The following is a 23,791-nucleotide window of genomic DNA, read 5'->3' on the forward strand; positions in this document are numbered from 1 at the left end:
ATAAATAAATTTCTATTAGTATTCACATATTATACTGATGGACTTTTTTGAAACTATTTAATATTTTGAAGTTTATTTAAATATATCAGAAATAATTCAATTTTGTGTAATTATTAACAAAATGTATTTACAAAAAAAGTGGGAGCACAGAAATGTCACTAACAATGACTTTTTGAAATGTCGTTTGAATAACTGGAATTTTTTGAATCAAAAACCATGAAATGTTTGCGAAAAATAATTTGAAGACATCTCATTTTTTTCACAAACTAAAAAAATTGTTGGATAGATCAAATATATTCTAAAATACATGTAAAAAACAGATAATGGAATCCAAACTATATGAGAAGTACTTGCTGGTGTATTGCCTCACCTAGTGAGCTGGAGCCACCTGATTGATCAAGCCCATTCCACCACATAGCAAAGCTTCTAGAAACGATTTTGCGACCAAATTAACCGAGCCAAGGAAGGCCAGAACGGTTCAATCATATGGGTTCCAAACGAACTCACATCCTCTGCATACAGAACTGCTACTACTACAAAGACCACAAGAGTAAATCCTCGCAAGTGACGTGACACAGTTTACAATTTCGTCCTCTTTTTATCTTCTGGATTTTGACCAGGGAATTGAATTACTAAGATCAAATTAGGATATACTACTAATAACTCCAGTTGACAGGAATAGCATGGGCATGGCACCATCCCATCTACACATCGAGCAGTTCGAGCAGTTTCACAGATTAGTTAAGAACTGGATGGATGGACCAGAGTACGCTGTAGATAACTAGTCCTACCACTTGGCTACACGCTATGCATGCCTGGACGGACGGCGAGTTGAACTATCAACGCGTATAGTCAAGTCACTGGAGTAGGAGTACTGGTACGGGAGGCAGGCAGCTCAGCTAGATCATAACAGCTACTCCTAGTAGCTGCGAGGAAGCAAAAGCTAGCTACGACGTACCCTCCCTGATTGGACGGGCGGCCGGGGTAGCATTTTGGACCGACCGGGGGTCATGCATAGCATCGGTACGTACCCCACGTATATACACATGCTGGTTCGATCGTTCATAGAGTTAACTGCGGTAAAAGAAACACATGTGCTCCAGTCCGTAGGGTACCATTCGTCACGAACTCCTGTTCCCGCTAGCTCCCACGCCATCATATATACCCATCCACCCGTCTGCCCTGCCGGCACCCGCCTTGAAGCTTCCTTGCTACAACAAGTCGCCACCAGCAGTCCACAGTCCACGCGCGAGAGCGCACGGCACCACAACTGTTTACCTTCCTTTCCGCGGCAGTCGGCAGCTAAAGCTAGCCAGGAGGCATGCAGGGCGGCGGCGGAGGGATGGAGGAGACACCGGCGGCGGCCAAGAACCGCGGCGGCGGTGTTGGTGAGGGCGCCGCCGTGGAGGTGCAGGAGGGGCCTCGGTTCCGGCGGGTGTGCGTGTTCTGCGGGAGCAGCTCCGGGAAGCGCAGCAGCTATCGCGACGCCGCCGTCGAGCTCGGCAAGGAGCTGGTACGTAACCGATCCCTTTGTACTATCATGTTTAGTTAGTTAGTTAGTTAAGCATGTCGGGCACGCCTGTGTGGTGGCAGGTTGCTCGTGGGATGGATCTGGTGTACGGCGGGGGCAGCCTGGGGCTCATGGGGGAGGTCTCAGAGGCCGTCCACAAGGGCGGCGGCCACGTCATCGGGTGAGTCGATCCGTGCATACGCACCCTCTTGCATTATTGGACTCGTCGTCTGCCTTTTCTCTCTCTTATTCTACTCGAAGTGCTGTAGCCACCTTTCTGTCGACACTGAAGTTTCTCCAACTGGCCTAATTAACAGTATCGAAAATTTTAAAAAAATTAACAGTATCCATGTCCAAGTTGCTCACCGGCGGTCACGTTCTGCTTTTCTTTGATGTGCAGCATCATACCTACCACTCTCATGGGCAAGGAGGTACGTACGTTGGAGACGATCGAGATCGATCGATCGACACCATACCCCAATTAACCACCGGACAGGAGGAGACCATGCATGCAATTGCGGCGTAGCCGTAGCTTGTGCTAATGTAGTACTGTACTAACAAACTAGTACTAATTCATGCATGCAAAATGGAACAGATCACCGGGGTGACGGTGGGGGAGGTGGTGGCGGTGTCGGGGATGCACGAGCGGAAGGCGGCCATGGCGCGCAACGCCGACGCCTTCATCGCGCTGCCCGGCGGCTACGGCACCCTGGACGAGCTGCTCGAGGTCATTGCCTGGGCGCAGCTCGGCATCCACACCAAGCCAGTTAAGCTCATCAAATAACTGGCCTTAGCTGCTCTAGTTACTTAGTTAGCTCTGCTAATGGCGGATGGATGGGTGCAGGTGGGGCTGCTGAACGTGGATGGGTACTACGACTTCCTGCTGGCCTTCATCGACAAGGCCGTGGACGACGGCTTCATCAGGCCATCCCAGCGCCACATCTTCGTCAGCGCGCCCGACGCCAGGGACCTCGTCCGCAAGCTCGAGGTACTGTAAAAACTGTAATCACGCACCTTCCTTCGTCCTGCCACCTTCTTGCATGCATGCATGACTAGCTAGCTAGCTTGGTCCGTCCGGTCCATGCATCCACCCTCCAATCCAAAAAGAAAAAAGAGCTTAACTTGTCCGGGTCTCCGTCGGCTCCGTGTGCACGACGGCATCTGCGAGCTTCTTCCGGCCTACTACTAGCTACTTCTACTCTCTGATTAGTCGCCCTAGCTAGGTTGCTTGCTACGTGTCGAGTTGATAGTTGAACTCTCTTTCTCCATCAGTTGGGTGCTGATCAAAAGTTGCCATGCATGATTGCTCAGTGTCAGTGTGTATGTACTCTGGCAGAGCTGGTCTTCGTTTGCTTAGGTAGTAGTAGAAAAATCGTTTGAGTTAGCTAGTGGGCGGTCATAATTTTGATTCAGAATAGTTGATTAATCTTAATAGATTTTTTGATGTGATTAACTGATAATGTTCGCGTGCCGCGCTCAGGAGTACGTGGCGGTGGAGGAGGAGGACCCGGCGACGCCCAAGCTGCGGTGGGAGATCGAGCAGGCCGGCTACAAGGCCACGCTCCAGGCAGGGATCGCCCGCTGATCCATCGACGCTTGCTTAATTTATTATTACACTAGTCACCTACTACTACTGTATGGGACCAATTGGTTACTGGCCCGCGCCGCTAGTTGTTAGTTAATTAGTTTATTAGTACCATCACACGTACTACGCCATGCATTCATGCATGTAGTAGTACGGACGGAGGAACGGGATATTCTATTCCTCTTTGGTGCATACATGCATGCATTCCCGCGTGTTAAACTTCCAACACGTTCCAGTTTGTGCCTGCTGCTTACTTAGTCCTGTAGGCTGACGTACGGAAGTGTGTAACAGTGTTGCATCTATTTTGATTATGTGTAGGTGGCTGCAACAGTGGTGCGTATGGTTCATGCCATGATTAATCATACTTAAGTGTATTTTGTCTAGATTATTTGTGCACACTACTGGAAATTAACTGTACGCTGACGGCTTGGCTCTTGGCCGAGGACCAAACCACGGGCGCTGAGTTTAGTCCCCTTTACCTAAGGACGAGCGGCAGGAACGGTTTAAATAGTCAGATAGTTCAGAAGCAGTAAACTTCTATCTTCATTACATTTTTATTAAGAATATGGACTGTCACTATAAATCTTTACCTGTTCCAGACAGAGAAGGTCCATGGTGACAGTCCATATTCCTAAAAATAATGACGGATGCTGACGCTTTTTATTAATCTGGTTAATTTTTAAAAACAATCATATGTGTGAGAGCAATGGTCCAACCGTTTAAATCCACGGAAAATCATACGACGCTGGAAATCGCTCCCTTAGGTTGCGATAAATGTTTGGGCGTGTTTCGAAGAAGCCTCACCCGAGGCTGCTTGTAAATTGCACCATCTCTGAAGTAGTATCTGGGTATCGAGAGAAAATGTGTCCGGTTTGTGAAGGAAACGCGGGCCATGTTGCTCTATTGGACTTCAAACTTTTCATCCTCTCAAAGGAGACCATCACAAGACATGTGACAGGCCACTGCATTATTCGAAACTGCCTACAATATTTGAGACATTTATTGCATTGTTAGGGTTTCAGCACTGGGAATTATAGATCTGCATGGCGGACACATGAAATCATGCCGGGAAGCGGCATGTAAGATCTTATATGATATCTTCGTGACATGCGTAGGCCTTGTGCGGACAAGGGAGGGGCAGGCCCCACCATGGGGGGGGGCGAAATTTCCTTAGCGACATGCCTCATCCAACCGTTTAAATCCTCAGGAAAATCGTATGTTGTCAGAAATCCTCGGGAGCTAGCACAGTGTCATCACATGGCCCATGTAGGATGTGGTAAAAGTTTGGGCGCGTTTCGAAGAAGCCTCACCTGAGACCGCTTGTAAACTGTACCATCTCTGAGGTAGTCTCTGGGTATCGAGAGGAATGTGTCCGGTTTGTGAAGGAAGTGCGGATCCTGTTGCTCCGTTGGACTCAAAACTTCTCGTGCTCTCAAAGGAGGCCATTGCATGACACATGCCAGGCCCCTGCAACTTTCGGGCCCACTGCAATATTGATATATTTGTTGCATTGCTAGGGTTTCGGTGCCGGAAATTGCAGCTCTGCAATATTTGAGATAACTTTATTATGATTATATCTGTTTTTGCTACAGGGATACATGAAAAAGAGGCATAAATGATGCTGACTATTAATCTTTGCCAAGAGCCCCACTCGGCAAGGTTACTCTTTCCGAGAGCCACTGCCTCTAAAAGTGATAACCTAGATCTAGGTTTGGGGGATCTTTTTTGAGTGCCCCACCGACAGGCACTTGGGAAAGGCAGCGCGGGATACTTAAGTGAAATTCCTCGTGTGCTCTCTCCTCATTCACACGCGCGGGAGATCTTTTGCCTCCTCCTCGATCTGCCGGAGCCCCCTCGGTCGGCCCCGCTGCCACCACCTCCTCCGCCCGCCGCCCCCGCTCGGTGGGCCTCCTCCTCCTCTGTCCGACCTCCACCATAGCATCCGTCGGCCCCACTCCACTGGCTGCCTCCTCCTCCCCGCCGACCTCCACCGCCCCCCTCCTCGGCCGCCCCCATTTGTGAGCTTCATTGTTGTTGTTTTTAGTAGTTTTTATTGGTTTATTTTGTAGTAGTGTCAACTAGATGTGGTAGTTTTTGTAGTAGTTTTAGTTATGGAGTAGTTTAATTTTGTAGTAGTTTTTTACTTAGTCTATTAAATTTTCTAGTGGATTTTCTGTATGTTGCATGTGTCTTGACTTCAAGTCCGATAGTTCGATAGAAGTGAGCGAGTGTCCACCATATTTGATAGATGAGAGATCATTTCAGATGAATGGTACCAACCGTGGTCGTAGGGGGCCACTCTTCCTCTACTCTGAAGGAAATATGCCCTAGAGGCAATAATAAAGTTATTATTTATTTCCTCATATCATGATAAATGTTTATTATTCAAGCTAGAACTGTATTAACCAGAAACATAATACATATGTGAATACATAGACAAACATAGTGTCACTAGTATGCCTCTACTTGACTAGCTCGTTGATCAAAGATGGTTGAGTTTCCTAGCCATAGATACGATTTGTCATTTGATTAACGGGATCACATCATTAGGAGAATGATGTGATTGACATGACCCATTCCGTTAGCTTAGCACTTGATCATTTAGTTTACTGCTATTGCTTTCTTCATGACTTATACATGTCCTATGACTATGAGATTATGCAACTCCCGAATACCGGAAGAACACTTTGTGTGCTACCAAACATCACAACGTAACTGGGTGATTATAAAGATGCTCTACAGGTGTCTCCGATGGTGTTCGTTGAGTTGGCATAGATCAAGAATAGGATTTGTCACTCCGATTGTCGGAGTGGTATCTCTGGGCCCTCTCGGTAATGCACATCACTACAAGCCTTGCAAGCAATGTGACTAATGAGTTAGTTACGGGATGATGCATTGTGGAAGGAGTAAAGAGACTTGCTGGTAATGAGATTGAACTAGGTATGTGGATATCGATGATCGAATCTCGGGCAAGTAACATACCGATGGACAAAGGGAATAACGTATGTTGTCATTACGGTTTGACCGATAAAGATCTTCGTAGAATATGTAGGAACCAATATGAGCATCCAGGTTCCGCTATTGGTTATTGACCAGAGACGTGTCTCGGTCATGTCTACATAGTTCTCGAACCCGTAGGGTCCGCACGCTTAAAGTTCTGTAACGATCGGTATTATGAGTTTTTATGTTTTGATATACCTAAGGTAGTTCGGAGTCCCGGATATGATCACGGACATGACGAGGAGTCTCGAAATAGTCGACACGCAAAGATCGATATATTGGACAACTATGTTCGGACACCGGAAGTGTTTCGGGAGGTTTCAGACATATACCGGAGTACCGGGGGGTTACCGGAACCCCCGGGGAATATTGGGCCTAATGGGCCCTAGTGGGAGAAGAGGAGGGGCGGCCAGGGCAGCCGCGCCCCCTCCCCCTCTAGTCCGAATTGGACAAGGAAGTGGGGCGGCGCCTCCCTTTCCTTCTCTCCTTCTCTTCCTTCCTTCTCCTCTCCTACTCCTACTTGGAAGGGGGGAGTCCTACTCCCGGTGGGAGTATGACTCCTCATGGGGCGCGCCATAGGAGGCCGGCCCCCTCCCCCTCCTCCACTCCTTTATATATGGGGAGGGGGGCACCCCTTGGAGACACAACAATTGATCATTGATCTCTTAGCCGTGTGCAGTGCCCCCCTCCACCATGATCCACCTCAGTCATATCGTAGCGGTGCTTAGGCGAAGCCCTGCGTCGGTAGCTTCATCAACACCGTCACCACACCGTCATGCTGACGAAGCTATTCCCGAAAGCTCTACTGGACCGTGAGTTCGCGAGACGTCACCGAGCTGAACGTGTGCTGAACGCGGAGATGCCGTACGTTCAGTACTGAGAATCAGTCGATCGTGAAGACGTACGACTACATCAACCGCGTTGTCATAACGCTTCCGCTTACGGTCTACGAGGGTACGTAGACGATACTCTCCCCTCTCGTTGCTATGCATCATCATGATCTTGCGTGTGCGTAGGATTTTTTTTTGAAATTACTATGTTCCCCAACAGTGGCATCCGAGCCAGGTTTATGCGTAGATGTTATATACACGAGTAGAACACAAGTGAGTTGTGGGCGATACAAGTCATACTGCTTACCAACATGTCATACTTTGGTTCGGCGGTATTGTTGGATGAAGCCGTCCGGACCGACATTACGTGTACCTTACACGAGACTGGTTCTATCGACGTGCTTTGCACACATGTGGCTGGCGGGTGTCAATTTCTCCAACTTTAGTTGAACCGAGTGTGACTACGCCCGGTCCTTGTTAAAGGTTAAAACAACACTAACTTGGTTAAAGCATAACTATCGAATTAGATGTGGTAGTTTTTGTAGTAGTTTTAGTTATGTAGTAGTTTTTTACTTAGTCTATTAAGTTTTCTAGTGGATTTTGTGTATGTGGCATGTGTCTTGACTTCAAGTCCGATAGTTCGATAGAAGTGAGCGGGTGTCCACCATATTTGACAGATGAGAGATCATTTCAGAGGAATGGTACCGACTATGGTCGTAGGGGGCCGCTCTTCCTCTACTCCTCCTCTGAGATCTTGTTAAGCAGAAGGTGCAAAGAAATAGCGACCATCACCGACAGTCGATGAAAGCCATTCTTGGAGAAAGAAATCGACATTTGACGTCGACGACCTATCTGGGCGAGTTCATCATATCATACCATGGTTAAGTACTATGGGCTCGCCCAGCTAGACCTTCAACAAAAGTCGAAATACCTGTCAGAGAGTCCACCATATTTACAACCACCTGAGAGATGAGAGTTGCAAGAGACGTCCCCGAAGGAAAGCAAATCGGTTTTTGACGGTGATGGTCGATCTAGGTGAGTTCGTCAAGTGTTACCTTGATAACGCATGATGGGCTCACCCAACTCAACTATCACCAAAAGTCGAAATACCCATGAGAGAGTGTCCACCATATATACAACCATATATAAGAGAGATGAAAGTTGTAAGAAATGTTCCCAAAGGAAAAAAACTACTTTTAATGATGACTTCCCGGATGGTCTGATATGCAATTTGCACTTTCAATTCTTGTTCTTCCTAGGCTGTTGGGGTGTGATATTTTTATTTTCATATGGGAAGTATTTGAGAGCACAATCCTTGGGTATTTCCTAATTGAAAAAGTGGACAATGTGATTACGATATTGTTAAGCTAGTTATATCTAATAGCTAAAGCAGTAAGGAGTCAAGAAGTTAATATGGTGACCGTGCTAACTTCTTGACTCTGTAGTGCTTAAGCTATCAGACATAACTAGCTTAGCAATATCATAATTACATTGTCCAATTTTTCAATAGGGAATACCCAAAGGTTATGCTCTCAATCACTTTCCATGCGAAGATACAAGTATCACTATCCAGCTACCTCAGAAAAATAAGAATTGCAAGTTCCGGTATTCGCATATCAAGGATGGAAGAAGATAACAATTCATAACTTGACGGCTTTCGGGTTCTTTATTTACTAAAGAACTCGAAAACTAGCAAGTTATGCATGGCTCTCTTCTTTGATTTGAGCAACATCGGAGTAGACTAGAAGTATTATTTGATGTTTGATTCTTATATTATTTTTTCATCATGTGTTGAAAGGTGTTAGCACTGATTGATCTCGCGGTTATGGCTTCCTTCGATGATGCAGCTTCCGTTAGGTCAACTCCACGGTCAAGGAGAAGCACGCCAGTGAGGACCCTTGGCGGCGCTCATTCAGGAGAACCCCTAGTTTTTTTTTGCGAGTAGGAGAACCCCTAGCTGATCCTACTAAAGTATTTTATGCATTTGGTCAAGAAGAATCCGTCAACTAAGCAGAGTGAGGGCCCCATGTAAGGGGAGTGACGGCCGGTTGTAGATGCTCTTGCCAAGGTCAGCACCTTCTATCCTTTTATGTTTCTCCTACGTACTTCTTTCCAATTTGGCATGTGATGCAACTTCTCGAGCATGTCACTGACTGCTGTTTACGTGTATATGTATGACCAAAAATACGTTCTTATGTATGAATTTTGTGTTGTGGTATTATAGACTTTTCGCTGGGTTCATAGAAAATAAGTTGAAGGGATAGAGGCTGAAAAGAACTGGATGACTTATTTTGACTGGGCTTATTTCCACCGTGGCTTTTGCATAAGTTAGAGGTGAAAAGAACTGGCCCTTAGTGCTAGTTTAGGGCCTCTTTGATTCGCAGGATTGTCAAAATGAAGGAATATGACAAATGTAGGAATAGAATGGCATGTCCCATAGTATCCTGCAGAATCTGAAAGAATGTTTGATAGCGCGGGAAAATCAAAGAAATTATACAAAGAGGTTTGAGTGGATGGAAATTTTCCTCCAAAATGTAGTACAAATGGATCCTATGGAAAAATTCCTAAGGATGTCAATCCTACGAATCAAACAAGCATCACAGGAAAAATTCCTAAGGGTTCAAATCCTCCAAAAATCCTATACAATTTCTTTGAATCAAAGGAGCCTTTAGTGTTTTTTTTTGCGGGGGTAGCGCTAGTTTAGTTAGTTTGATACCCTGTTGCCGTTGGGTGTGTGTGTGCTGGATGAACTGGAACAAGGGCGTCGATCCGGCGTTGTGTTGCTGTACGGACTACGGGGTGGAGCGTTCACTCGAGACAAAAGGCAGCAATGAGCAGCTAGCTGTCGCGAGTACAGCACCGACGCGACGGCCGGCGTACGTGCTTGTTTCTTTCAGAATGCATTTCCCCTCGGCCCTTTACTTCTTCCGGCCGGCGCCAGCTCCTTCTCCTTCTGTGCCCGCCTCCAGAGCTCTTTAGTTCACTGTCGCTGCTGCATGCGCTCCCCTCCGGTCCAGTCCAGCCGGCCAGTAGCTAGCTCGCTCACTAGCCGTAGCGTCTTAATTCCGAGCTTGCAGCCCCCCCTTGGCTCTTCACTGCATCCTGTCCTGCCCCTGCGCGCATTGCATGCTGCCGCGGCGGCAGCAGCAGCCTAGCAGCACCGTGCCGTCGCCGCATTACTTCACCACCGGCTACTGACGTAGGAGTACGCTCGTTCGCCATGGTGGCAATCATGGCGCCCCAGGCCCTGTCCTGTCGAATTCAAGCAGCCGGGCAGACGGAACGTAGCGGGATGGGCGGGGGCGATGGGATTGATGATGACATAGCGCCCGTTAGCTCTAAGCTCTTGGCCGGCCGGCCGACCGATCGAACGCGCCATTACGTACTCGACCAGATCAGCCCGCACGTCCTCTAGTAGATGGCTAAGCTGTAGTTTCCTGGCTAGCTACTGATCGACGCAGCGTCACTCACGCGGGTCCGTCCGGATCACTTGGTCGGTCTACAGCGTGTGGGCCGTTTACTGTCCTCCTGATCTCCGCCGGCCGCCCCAGATTTGCGCGCGCCCGGCCGCTGTGCTCGCCGCTGTTGCGCGAGGACGACGACGGTGAAAGCACCTGCACGCCTACGTATGCATCGGGAAAAGTGCGTACAGCGGCGTGGCGTGGTGGCGGTACGTGTACGATCTACCGCGGAATGGCAGGAACTGTGGTTGGGTGAATATTTCTGTCGACTGTGTGTTCGTCATCTTGTTGGCCAGGTGTGTGTGCGCGCGATTGTACGTGCCATTTCTATTAGCTTGCTACAGAGTAGGCTAGGAGTACTGGCGGTCAGTGGCGAACCCAGGAATTGAAGCTAGTTGGGCGAACATTTGATGGCTAATTCTTTTGGGGTACACATGCAACTCTATTCAACCAAAACTCATAGCATTCAACAACAAAAGAATAAAGAGACTCTTAAAAACTACTCCCTTCGTTTTTATATATAAGTCTTTCTACGGATTTCAATATAGACTATATACAGAGCAAAATGAGTGAATCTACACTCTAAACTATTATATATATATGTATCTGCAAGTAGTCCGTATTGAAATCTCTAGAAAAACTTATATTTAGGAACGGATACGATCCGACGTATCGGTGCGGCTTTGCTCGAACCATCAAATCATTAAGCCAATCATCTCTCAACTTTTGTAATAGACTTTTCGCTCACGCAATCATATTCATAGCACATACTTTATTCTGATCTTTTTGTTGCAATGCTTATGACAAATCATTGGTTAAATCAAGCACTCGAAGCATCAAACGCAAGATAAGTAAATGTTTGAAAGTTTCCATGTTGACCATAAAGCCAGAAACCAAATCTCTATCATTTGCATCTGCTCCATCAAGAGAAATGCCATGTAGCACTTCAACCACGGAATCCCACATTTGATAGAGATCCGGATTAGAGTCTTGTGGTGTGACCCCCATCTTGTATCACCGGGTCTTGTTAAACTCGTCTCTTGATGCTGGCCTTTTCCTCACAAAATCTTCCCATGCTCTAACTGTACAACCAGGTTGTGATGATGCTTCTACAACAACGCGTCTCTCCTTTTACATGAGGCACTCACCTACAAGAAAAGAGTAAGTGTGGTTTGAATTTTATAATGGCTAGATATATACTATTTAGATTTACAAATAGCCATAATCTATAAGAACTAAGAAGCGCTAACCATGTTTACAATCTTATTTGTATGGCCAAAGAAATCACTAATAGCTAGAACTCCCTTGACGACGCAACAACCACCATTTGAAGTTGGTGGGCAAAACAATGCACATAAGAAGCAGACGGGTTGACATCTAGCACCAATTTCTTCAGACCATTAAGTTCTCCACGCATATTTGAGGCCCCATCACATATTTGTCCTCACAATCTAGACATGGATAAATTATGTTTAACAAACATTGCATCCAAAGATCTTTTCAAAGAAGCGGATCTAGTATCAACAACATGTTCAACCAAGCAATCTTCCCAAAGACTCCCCTTTTTGGTTCGTGAACCTGCAAGCAACAAAATATAAAATTACAACAACCATGTGAGGGTACAATAGTTACATTCAAAATTAGAACAATCATGCCAAATAACTAACCTCACAATCATAGCCATTTGCTCCCTAACCGATACATCATGAGACACATCAACAAGTAGAGAGAAATTACTCTCACCACGCTCATTCATTATCACTTTTGTAGTCACTTCGGCACATGCTTGTACTATTTGTTTTTGGATTTATGACAAGTCAATTCATGATTGCTAGGATCATTTTTTATGGACCACATTAGTTACATCTTTGCATCTTTCCGCATACCAATCCAACATCTCATGGAAATTACCCTTGTTCTTGAAAGTGGTAGTCACGTCGTCCCCATGAAAAGCTAGACCTTGAGAGACAAGAAACCTTACCACACCTACAACAACCCTCAAACGTTCTTCATATTCAATATGTGATTTCTCAACATGACAAGTGATTGCATATGACACAATTTGCTTTTTGTTTTTTAAAATCTTCACACCGTCTTCTAGCATTATTGTGAGCGTTGTTTGGTCCACCTACATGAGCATTGAATATTTCCACTGCATTCTTCCAATTTTTAAACCCTTTCTTAATGAAGACATCATGATCAAACTTGTCACCAATGCTTGGAGGCTTGAAAAGAAAACAAGGGAAACAATAGGTAGATTTTGTCTCTTTACTATACTCAAGCCAATCATAATCTTTCTACCATGCTTCTTTGAAGTTCTGCCAATCTTTCCCAAAACGAGTACAAGGACAATCATGACCATACAAACATCTCACACCTTTGGACAAATACGCCCTTCTCATTTCAACTCTAATTTTTGGAGTTACGTACTCTTCAATTTGCTTACGTGTGCCAGGATCAGGATCCACATCAGCTAAATTAAATGCCAGAGGAATGCCCTAGAACATCAAATGGTACCAAAACTGAGTGTATTGTTGCTGCTGACAATATGTTCTTATTCAACATTCCAACTAACATATCAATTATCAATGGAAGGATACAAGAAGAGGATACTTGCTGGAGGTCGTTGTTGTCAGAATCATGTGGTCATTTCCGTTTGGTTGATCTATCTACTGCACCATCCGTTGCCACTGCCAGTCTAGGCGCCGAAGCTACTGCCCCTGCCATAGCCGCAACTTCAGCCTCAGTTTCTTCGAGTTTGACAACAACAACTATCCCTATCCAATCCACCTCTTCACCGGAGTCCATCACTGACACTCCGGCAGTGGGTGCGTGGACGTGTAAGGCATCTAGCGACGGCGCAGCACCGCAACAGTGGTCTATGTCGTAAGGGGAACAACTCGATGTGATTTCTGGATCGACTAGGGATTTCTTTTTGTTTGTTTGACGAGGAGAAAGGAGAGACATATCGTCTGTTTGGGCCTATAGGCTATAGTAACTACTAACTAATAAATGTAGCCCAGCCCACCGGCGGACCGGCCCAGAACTCTTTCTCCCTCACGGTCACATACCCCTTTGATCACTGCCGCATGCATGAGAACTCCTATATGGCGCCGTACGCGCTGGCAGCAACGGGAACGCGTACCATCCTTGCTCCCCCACGCGTCCTGATAAACCGGCCCATGTGAGGGGCGGGAAGCCCCTTGTTTTTTTTGCCTTTTCCTTTTTTGTTTTCAGCTTAATTTTATGTTAAGAAATAATTTAGGATTTTAGAAAAAGTTGCAAATTGTCCAATTGTTCGTGAATCCAAAAATTGTTCACCATTTGATTTTTTTGAGGAAATAATAAATTCCCACGGATTCAAAAAATGTTTGCAATTTCAAAATAATGTTCGTCTATTCAAAAAATGTTTACAATTTCGAAAAATGTTCATGAATTTCTAGAAAAATGTTCACAATATTCAAAAAAATTCAAGAATTTTGAAAAGTGTTCAGAAATTTAAACAAATGTTCACAAAATTCAAAAAATGTTCGCTATTTCAAGAACTATTAAGGAACTAAAACAATTGTACATAAAAAAATGCTCTTGAATTTAAGAAATTGTCGGAAACTTCAAAAAATGTTCACCATTTCCAGAAAAATATACACAAATTCAAGGAATGTTCATGAATTTGAAAAGAAAAATCATGACTTTGAAAAATGTTCGCTTATTTAAAAAATATTCACGATTTCAAAGAAAAAATGTTCACGATTTAATGAAAATATTCAGTTTTTCAAAACTGTGTTCACGGATTTGTAAAAAATGTTCATAATTTTGAAAAATGTTTACAATTTAAGAAAATTTGTTTGCAAATTTGATACATGGCTGATATTTTTAGAAAAGGTGAAAATAAGGAAAAAAATAAAAAATAGAGCATTAAAGAAAAGGGAAAAGAAAAAAAGGAAAAAGTTAATCAAAGAAGTAAAAAGAAAAAGGAAATACAAAAGAAAAAAATCGAAGGAAATAAACAAGAAAAAAAGGGTTCTTGGAAGGTTCTAGAACCTTCCCAAAACCGGCGGGGAGAAATCCCTATACTGGCCGGCACAAAAAACTATGGATGCTAGGGGGGGTACGCGTCAACTCGCTAGCGAGCGACCTATGCACCATATAGGGATCGCCCGCGCACACGGAACACAGAGAACAGCGCCGCCTCTGCTGGTTTCTGAATTCTGACGCCTGCCGGAGGAAATATATGTATGTGGGGGTCGATCCTCCGGCGCCGGCAACCGGGGGCGGCCGCGCCAACTTGCCCATGTGGTGGGTTCGCCACAGCTGGCGGTTGTCCGGCGTGGCGCTGATTCAACTAGTAGGACGTGGCGAACCCATCACATCAAATTTCGTTTTGCCGGCATTGATGAGACCCCTGAACCTTTGTACCCCAACCATGTCTCCTTTCTCGGTTCCGCTGTTGCTACTTGCTAGTGCTTGAGGTAAAAGCATCTCGGGTACCCTAACTTGCAGGGAATGTGATGATTTAGTTTCAAACTTGCAAAATGCAACTTTACCATATCCCAACTTGCATTGTATGTGACGATTTGGTCCTCAGCCTATCACAGCGTGACAAATGGCAGCCAGGTCGCTGGACTGGTCGTCGCCTGCACTTTTGCACAAAACACCTTGCTGTCTTGTCTAATTAACCTACGCTACCGCCGAGGCGGACACGCTGCCGGCGGAGCTACGCAAGGAAGGCCGTGCTCGCCGAGACCAAGGCGGACGTGGGGATTGCGGCGGTGGCGGCGTGTGGGCTCCGGGTCATGCGTAGCCTGAGCCCCCTGTACTCTCTCCTCCTCCTCCTTACCGGCGCAACCATGGCCGCCGCGGACCCTTGGTCCACCGAGGCACCGACTGCCCGAGCGACACAAACTACACCCGCGGTGGTGTCTTCCAGGCCAACCTCGACGCCCTCCTCTTGTTCCTCCCCGCCGCTGCGTCGGACGCGTCCAGGTTGGCCGAGAACACCACCGGCACAGCGCCCGACGAGGCGTACGGTCTCGCGCACTGCCGCGCCGACGTCAATGCACCCGAGTGCCACTCGTGCCTCGACACCTGGGCGCGGGACGCAGCCATCAAGTGCCCCGGCCAGAAAAAGTCCATGCTCTTCTACGACGCCTGCCTCCTGCGCCACTAGAATGTGAGCTTCTTCGGCGTCGCCGACATGTCGTGGCTGACCGGCTTATGCAACGCGGTGAACGCGACGCAGCCCGAGCTGTTCAAGACGCAGCTGGGCGCGCTGATGAACAACCTCAGCAGCAAGGCGGCGTCGTCCCCGCGACTGTTCGCGGCCGACACGGTCGACTTGACGCCCTTCACCAAGATCCACGACATGTCCCAGTGCACGCGCGACCTCGCCGGCGACGACTGCAACCGCTGCCTCGCCGTAGCCGTCTCGTACATCCTGAAATTTTGCGACGGGAGGGAGGGAGGACAGGTCGCCACCCGGAGCTGCTCCATCCGGTACGAGTTGTATCCTTTCTACAACGCACAGGCCCACTAGAAGATAGGGTAAACTATTCTGAATTTCCTTTTGACCGAGAGCGGCGACGACGAATCTTCCCTGGGGTTGCAGCAAACGACGATGCCACAGCCAAGATAGCTCTGTTCGTCTCCATTCCCGTTGCTGTCGTGCTATTGGTGCTGTTGACAGTTGCTTTGTATCTCTGCAAGAGGAATAACAAGAAACCACACGAACATGTGCAGATATCCAGCGCGGGTGAGTGCTTCTCGATTGATCATTTCAAATCCCCGAAAAGGAAGAACATCGAGACTTAATTGTTCTCTCTCCCTCTATATATACTGTTTGTTTTTGTGAGCAGACAATGAGTATGGAGGAGACATGGGAAGCTCAGAGTCTCCGTTGTACGATTTCAGCACTCTAAGGGCTGCCACTGACAACTTCTCTGAAGAAAATAATCTCAGGGAAGGCGAGTTTGGGCCGGTCTACAAAGTAACGTACACTGAACTTGGAACATGAGCATCCACTCTCCAATTGATTTTCCATGTCTGAACTGAACAATCGACTTGATGTGGTTTGGTCGGTCAGGGCATTCTGCGGGATGGGCAGGAGATCGCGGTGAAGAGGCTGTCGAAGACCTCCCAGCAAGGGCTCGTGGAGATGAGGAACGAGGTTGTGCTGGTGGCCAAGCTTCAACACAAGAATCTGGTGCGCTTGCTCGGCTGCTGCATCCAAGAGGAGGAGATGCTCCTCGTCTACGAGTTCCTCTTCAACAGAAGCCTCAACAAGATTCTATTCGGTCGGTACCTAGTTCTTCAGACTGTTATACTGCAAGTGACATTCAGTTTCAAGAGTTTACGTACTACTCCTTACCAATGTGCGTGCGCGCAGATCCTGCGAGGCAGCAAGAGCTTACCTGGGGGCACAGGTTCAGAATCATCCAGGGGATCAGGCGAGGCCTTCTTTACCTCCACGAAGATTCGAGGCAGGACCGGGGCGTGCACAACTCAGTTCAGGTTCGAGGGGGTTCGGACTGAGGAGTGGCACTGTCATCTTATATGTGGGTAGAGTTGGGCTCATTCGGCTCAACCTTGCCACAAAAGAGGCGGTTGTCGTCTACCACCACAGCGATACGGCCTACATCTCGCAGGTTTGCCTGCACGAGATGGATTTGTCCTCTCTGCTCCAGACCATGAAACCTCTAAACTAGCTGCTTATTATGGATCAGTTTTGGGAATATTCTTCAGTCCAGTTCTTGTTCTAGTACTTTGTTTGCTTAGAGCAGCTGTTTTAGCTCTAAGCTGTCACTCCTAAGTTTGTCAAGTCTTATCATTTCTCGTTATGCCATTAGTGCTTGCTGGAAATCTGTCGTTGATCCGATCCTGTAAAATAACGGATTGTACAGTTCATTATGTACTTTAATCAGTTGTCAAAGGTGAAATAAAATCTGTTTGCCTCATTGATTCGATGCCCAGTTCGTCACTACAGCCTTGGCTACTGCTAGAATTTGCATGGGAGGTGCTACTGAAGCTGATGGTGCTCCCGCGCAATGTGCATTGTGCATGGCTTCCTTTATGTTTCTGTTTTTTCTATCGAAAGAAGTGGTAATATGATTCCAGCTTTGAATCCACTCATCAATCATCCGAGAATTCCGAAACACCGCACTCTCTCGTACATCTCCACTCAAAGATCACGATCGATCGAGGCATGCGTGCATGCATGCATGCATGCAAGAATGATTTGCTCCGCCCACCACGGTAAAGACAGTTTTGATTGATCAATGCCACGGCAAATTCAGGTGGAGGTGAGTGCGGGTTGATTAAAGGAAATTGCAGGGGGTTTTGTGCAAAAGTGCATGCGCTGACCAGTCCAGCCACCTGGCTGCCAATTGTCGAGTTCTTATTAGCCTGGGACTAAATCATCACATGAGGTGCAAGTTGGGATATGGTGGAGTCAAGTTTTGCAAGTTTGGGACTAAATCATTACATGAGGTGCAAGTTGGGATATGGTGGAGTCAAGTTTTGCAAGTTTGGAACTAAATCGTCACATTCTGTGCAAGTTAGGGTATCTGGGGTGCTATTACCTCCTAGTACTTTATCCATGTCGTCTCTTCTATTGGGTGTACCGAATTCATCATCGTTCATGGGCCATCGGTGGCTCCTCCTCGCAACTCTAACCGTAACAACGAGTTTGAGCACCGCCGGGCGGAAAGAAGAAACACAAAGAATCCAGACACGGATCCAGGAGTTGCGAGGAGTTCAAAGAACATCCCGGGTGTATGTGCATTAGCAAAATCGTCTGTTGTATCTATTGTACTGATGATGGATTGTGTGCTACTCCCTCTAGGTCACAACTAAGTGACGTCTTGGATATGCCTTAAGTCAAACATTTTAAACTGCAACCACCGATATCATTTCAAATATTTGGATTGAATAATCAAGAACCAATGTACATATTTTTCTACAGAGTATTTTGAAATAACATAGTTCCTTCTGGTTACATACTTAACAATTTGTTCAGATAAGGGCATAAGGGCATCTCCAATGCCGACCTTCGAACCGTCCGCATATGTTTGGATCGCGTATCTGGATGTGTTGTGCCATCCATTCTTTCGCAAACCAGAGACAAAGTGATGAGGGGGGGGGGGGTGGGGGGGGGGGGGGGGAGGGGCCTTTGCGGGCGTCTGGACCGCTGCCACACCCACGTCTGACCGTCCTGGCCCACCCAAACCCCCTCCCTCGCCCGCACGCACTTACTTCCTGAAACGATCAGCGCCGCTCTAGAGCGTCAGTGTCGCATTCATGTGCACCAGAGCGGACGCGACATCTCACTAGCGTCGGCATTGAAGCGGTGTGTCGGCCAAGAGAGCGCCGCCCGCACCGCATCTTGGTCCACGCGATTGCTCCATATTCAAACGACACCATGGACGTCCGTACGTCCATCTGCCACCCATATTAATGACACGTTGTTCGCGAGGAACCTACTCCGGCGCCACCCATCCGTCTGTTTGCTGCCCACCATTGTCATTCAACCGCTATATAAACTGCAGCCCCGGTCAGAGCCACAGTCATCCTCCTCCGGCCCCTTTCTCCTCTCCGCACCACTCCCTCCATGGCCTCTTTGTGATGCCCCCGATTCAATCGTACACTAATCATACACGTGAATGTGTACGATCAAGATCAGGGACTCACGCGAAGATATCACAACACAACTCTAGACACAAATTAAAGTCATACAACCTTTATATTACAAGCCAGGGACCTCGAGGGCTCGAATACATCATAATACAAACGAGTCACCAGAAGCAACAATATCTGAGTACAGACATAAGTTAAACAAGATCTGCCTTAAGAAGGCTAGCACAAAAGCAACATCGATCGAAAAGGCAAGGCCTCCAGCCTGGGAGCCTCCTAACTACTCTTGGTCGTCGACGGCCTCCACATAGTAGGCAGCCTCGGGGTAGTAGTAGTAGTCGTCGGTGGTGCCATCTGGCTCCTGAACTCCGTCTTCTGATCACAACAACCAGGCATAGGGGAAAGGGGGTAACAAAGCAACCGGTGAGTACTCATCCAAAGTACTCGCAAGTCTTATATCAGATCTAAACTAAGTATGCATTAGTATTAAAGGAATGGGTTGTATCTGTCGACTGAACTGCAGAATGCCATAATAAAGGGGAAAGCCTAGCCTATCAAAGACTAGCATCTTCAAGCATATCGCAGCATTTAGAAGGGCACATAATATCATATTATAATTAGCAAGCATGTTGTAGAATTAAAGCCCAGAGATCCTTTCTCGACTCCCTGCGAGAAAGCAATCCCAGAGCCAATATATACATTTCACATCTCGGTATTCAGTTCTAGTTGTATAGATCGTGATACTGTTGGGAACGTAGCATGCAATTTCAAAAATTTCCTATGCTCACGCAAGATCTATCTAGGAGATGCATAGCAAGGAGAGGAGAATAGTGTGTCCACGTACCCTCGTAGACCGAAAGCGGAAGCGTTTGTTAACGCGGTTGATGTAGTCAAACTTCTTCATATTCCGACCGATCAAGCACCAGATGTACGGCACCTTCGAGTTCTGCACACGTTCAGCTCGATGACGTCCCTCGAACTCTTGATCCAGCAAAGTGTCGTGGGAGAGTTCCGTCAGGACGACGACGTGGTGACGGTGATGGTGAAGGGATCCGCGCAAGGCTTCGCCTAAGCACTACGTGAATATGACTGGAGGCGTAAACTGTGGAGGGGGGCGCCGCACACGGCTAACAATGTTTGTTGTAGACGCCCCCACGTATATAAAGGAGGGAGGGGGAGGAGGCCGGCCCTAGGTGCGCCCAAGTAGGAGGAATCCTACTTGGGCTCCTAGTTGGACTCGCCCCCCCCTTTCCTTTTACCGGAGGGGGAAAGGGGGAAGGAGAGAGAGGGGGAGAAGGAAAGGGGGGGGGGAGCTGCCCCCTCTCCTAGTCTTATTCGGCCTCCTTCCCTGTAGGGGGTGCGCCACCCCTTTGTGGGCTGGTGTGCCTCCCTCCTATGGCCCATATCTTCCCCCGGGGGGTTCACCCCCCGGTACTCCGATATGCACCCGATACATTCCGGAAAACTTCGTGTCCGAATATGATCATCCAATATATCAATCTTTACCTCTCGGGCATTTTGAGACTCCTCATCATGTCCGTGATCTCATCCGGGACTCCGGACAACATTCGGTCACCAAATCACATAATTCATATAATACAAATCGTCATCGAACGTTAAGCGTGCGGACCCTACGGGTTCGAGAACTATGTAGACATGACCAAGACTCCTCTCCGGTCAATAACCAACAGAGGAACCTGGATGGTCATATTGGTTCCTACATATTCTACGAAGATCTTTATCGATCAAACCGTAATGATAACATACGTTATTCCCTTTGTCCATCGGTATGTTGCTTGCCCGAGATTCGATCGTCGGTATCCACATACCTAGTTCAATCTCGTTACCGGCAAGTCTCTTTACTCGTTCCATAATACATCATCCTGTAACTAACTCATTAGTTACTTTGGTTGCAAGGCTTCTAATGATGTGCATTACCGAGAGGGCCCAGAGATACCTCTCCGATACTCGGAGTGTCAAATCCTAATATCGATCTATGCCAACCTAACAAACACCTTCGGAGATACCTGTAGAGCATCTTTATAATCACCCAGTTATGTTGTGATGTTTGATAGCACACAAGGTATTCCTCAGGTATCCGGGAGTTGCATAATCTCATAGTCGAAGGAATATGTATTTGACATGAAGAAAGCAATAGCAATAAAACTGAACGATCAATACGCTAAGCTAACGTATGGGTCTTGTCCATCACATCATTCTCCTAATGATGTGATCCCGTTCATCAAATGACAACACATGTCTATGGTTAGGAAACTTAACCATCTTAGATTAACGAGCTAGTCTAGTAGAGGCTTACTAGAGACACGGTGTTATGTCTATGTATCCACACATGTATCAAGTTTCCGGTTAATACAATTCTAGCATGAATACTAAACATTTATCACGAATAAGGAAATATAAAATAACAACTTTATTATTTCCTCTAGGGCATATTTCCTTCAAATACAACTCCAAGTCGTCCTATTATCGTGGACACGGGTATTCGAATAGATTAACTTCCCTGCAGGGTGCACCACATTTCCCAACACGATCGATCACTCTGGTCAGACACACTTTCCAGGGTCATGCCCGGCCTCGGAAGATCAACACATCGTAGCCCTACCTAGGCTCAACAGAGAGGCCAACACACCGTTCTACATCCTAAATGCGAAGGGGTCATGGTCCAATCGTCCTTTGCAATCCTGCGTGTTGCGAACGCTGCCGGTGTTAGTCATGGTTACCTCCTTATACAAGGCAGGTGCTTACACGAGCCACCCAGGCGCGCACCGCTAAATTGCTAACGTCTAGAGAGCTTCGGTTGATACATATGACACCGAGTTCTCATATCTGTTCCTGCATGGTGGTTAGTGCGTATAGGCCAGTGGCCAAATCAGATCAAATACCCAATATCGTTAGTGGCTTGGGAGCGCATGGTGACGATCAGTACTCCTATCACCTCGTATCGAGGACTTGCGGCAAGGGCCAGGCCCAGCCACTCCATGGCGGTCTGCCTGCCCGACCGTGCCTTGTAATTATCTCGCAGGTACCCTCCAGGTCAACCCGACTTCACATCACTCGCGGGTACCCCTCAGGCCAACCCGGTGTCATCATGGTCCCGTGGTAAGGTTAAGTATCCATGTGTCCAAAACAACAAAGGGGAATCCAAGGAATCACCCTCGATGGATTCCACTTGATGTAATCATCAAGGTGGACTAAGGAGGAATCGCCCTCGAGGTTCACACTTGAGGTGTTGCATGACATAGTTGTATCAGGAGTGGCGAAGGAGGAATCACCCTCGATAACCACGACCGATTAGCTACACTGCAGAGTTATCACCAGGAGTGCGTTATGAGGTATCACTCTCGGCACTTGATAGTAGCTATATAGAGTCATACAACTAAGGGGATGTGATGTGTTGTGTCGGGCCCTGGATGTCGATCACGTTGATCGAGTCATCTGGTAATCCAATGGGGGCAACATGGACAAGGTGAGGGGCCACTTATGGATCACTAACCAACCTATACTAATCAGTTTAGGATAAGCAGGTAAGGTACAATCAGCAGGTCACAAAAGCAGGCTATGCATTAGAATAGGAGCAACCAAGTATAGTAGCAAAATCTAATGCAAGTATGAGAGAGAATGGAATGGGCAGTAGCGGAATGATCAAGGCGGTTTTGCTTGTCTGGAAGCTCTACGACAAGTGGTTGGACGTCTGAGGCGTAGTCATACCCGGCAGCAGTGTTGGTCTCGGAGCATACCGATGACCCACAAGCATAGGGGATCAATTGTAGCTCTTTTAGATAAGTAAGAGTGTCGAGCCCAACGAGGAGCAGAAGGAAATGACAAGTGGTTTTCAGCAAGGTAATGTCTGCAAGTGCTGAAATTATAAGTAGCAGAGTAGCTTGATAGCAAGGTAATTTGTAATGAGCAAGTAATGATAGTAGTAAGAAAAGTGCAGCAAGGTAGCCTAATCTTTTTGAGGCAAACGATAGGCCAAAACGGTTTCTTATGATAAGCAAAGCGTTCTTGAGGGTACAAGGGAATTTCATCTAGTCACTTTCACCATGTTGGTTCAATTTGTGTTCTCTACTTTGATAATTTGATATGTGAGTGGACCGGTGCTTAGGTGTTGTACTTACTTGAACAAACCTCCTACTTATGATTAACCCTCCCGCAAGCATCTGCAACTATGATAAAAGTATTAAGAATAAATTCTAACCATAGCATTAAACTGTTGGATCCAATTGGCCCCTTACGAAATATCGCATAAGCTGGGGTTTAAGCTTCTGTCACTCTCGCAACCCATCATCTAATTGATACTCCACAATGCTTTCCCTTAGGACCAAATATGGTGAAGTGTCATGTAGCCGACGTTCACATTGTTGGGGAACGTAGCATGCAATTTCAAAAAAATTCCTACGCTCACACAAGATCTATCTAGGAGATGCATAGAACCGAGAGGGGGAGGGTGTGTCCACGTACCCTCGTAGACCGAAAGTGGAAGCATTAGTTTAACGCGGTTGATGTAGTCGAACGTCTTCTCGATTCAACAGAGCAAGTATCGAACGTACGGCACCTCCGAGTTCTGCACACGTTCAGCTTGATGACATCCCTCGAACTCTTGATCCAGCAAAGTGTCGAGGGAGAGTTCTGTCAGCACGACGGCGGGGTGACGGTGTCGGTTCTATATCCGACATATCTCATAGTAGGGGTCCTAAGCTAGGCGTCTTGGAGCGATGGTAACATGGACACGGGATTTTATCTAGGTTCGGGCCCTCTT

The 23,791-nt window shown here is 46.9% G+C and overlaps 1 protein-coding gene and 1 pseudogene across 1 annotated transcript; both read left to right on the forward strand.

Annotated features, from left to right (window-relative positions):
* The first annotated feature begins 1,172 nt into the window (after positions 1-1,172).
* LOC125556543 (putative cytokinin riboside 5'-monophosphate phosphoribohydrolase LOGL9) lies at positions 1,173-3,478 on the forward strand. The gene is made up of 6 exons (XM_048719257.2): positions 1,173-1,513; positions 1,594-1,691; positions 1,911-1,941; positions 2,106-2,276; positions 2,355-2,498; positions 2,991-3,478. Exons 1-6 carry the CDS (start codon positions 1,322-1,324, stop codon positions 3,093-3,095), a joined length of 741 nt encoding a protein of 246 aa, XP_048575214.1. The 5' UTR covers positions 1,173-1,321; the 3' UTR covers positions 3,096-3,478.
* An 11,701-nt stretch (positions 3,479-15,179) lies between these two features.
* On the forward strand, positions 15,180-16,914 carry LOC125556544 (cysteine-rich receptor-like protein kinase 10; annotated as a pseudogene).
* The last annotated feature ends 6,877 nt before the right edge of the window (positions 16,915-23,791 follow it).

The sequence above is a fragment of the Triticum urartu genome, chromosome 5A, assembly GCF_056163025.1.
Source record: "Triticum urartu cultivar PI428250 chromosome 5A, HENAU_Tu73, whole genome shotgun sequence".
Taxonomy (NCBI): domain Eukaryota; kingdom Viridiplantae; phylum Streptophyta; class Magnoliopsida; order Poales; family Poaceae; genus Triticum; species Triticum urartu.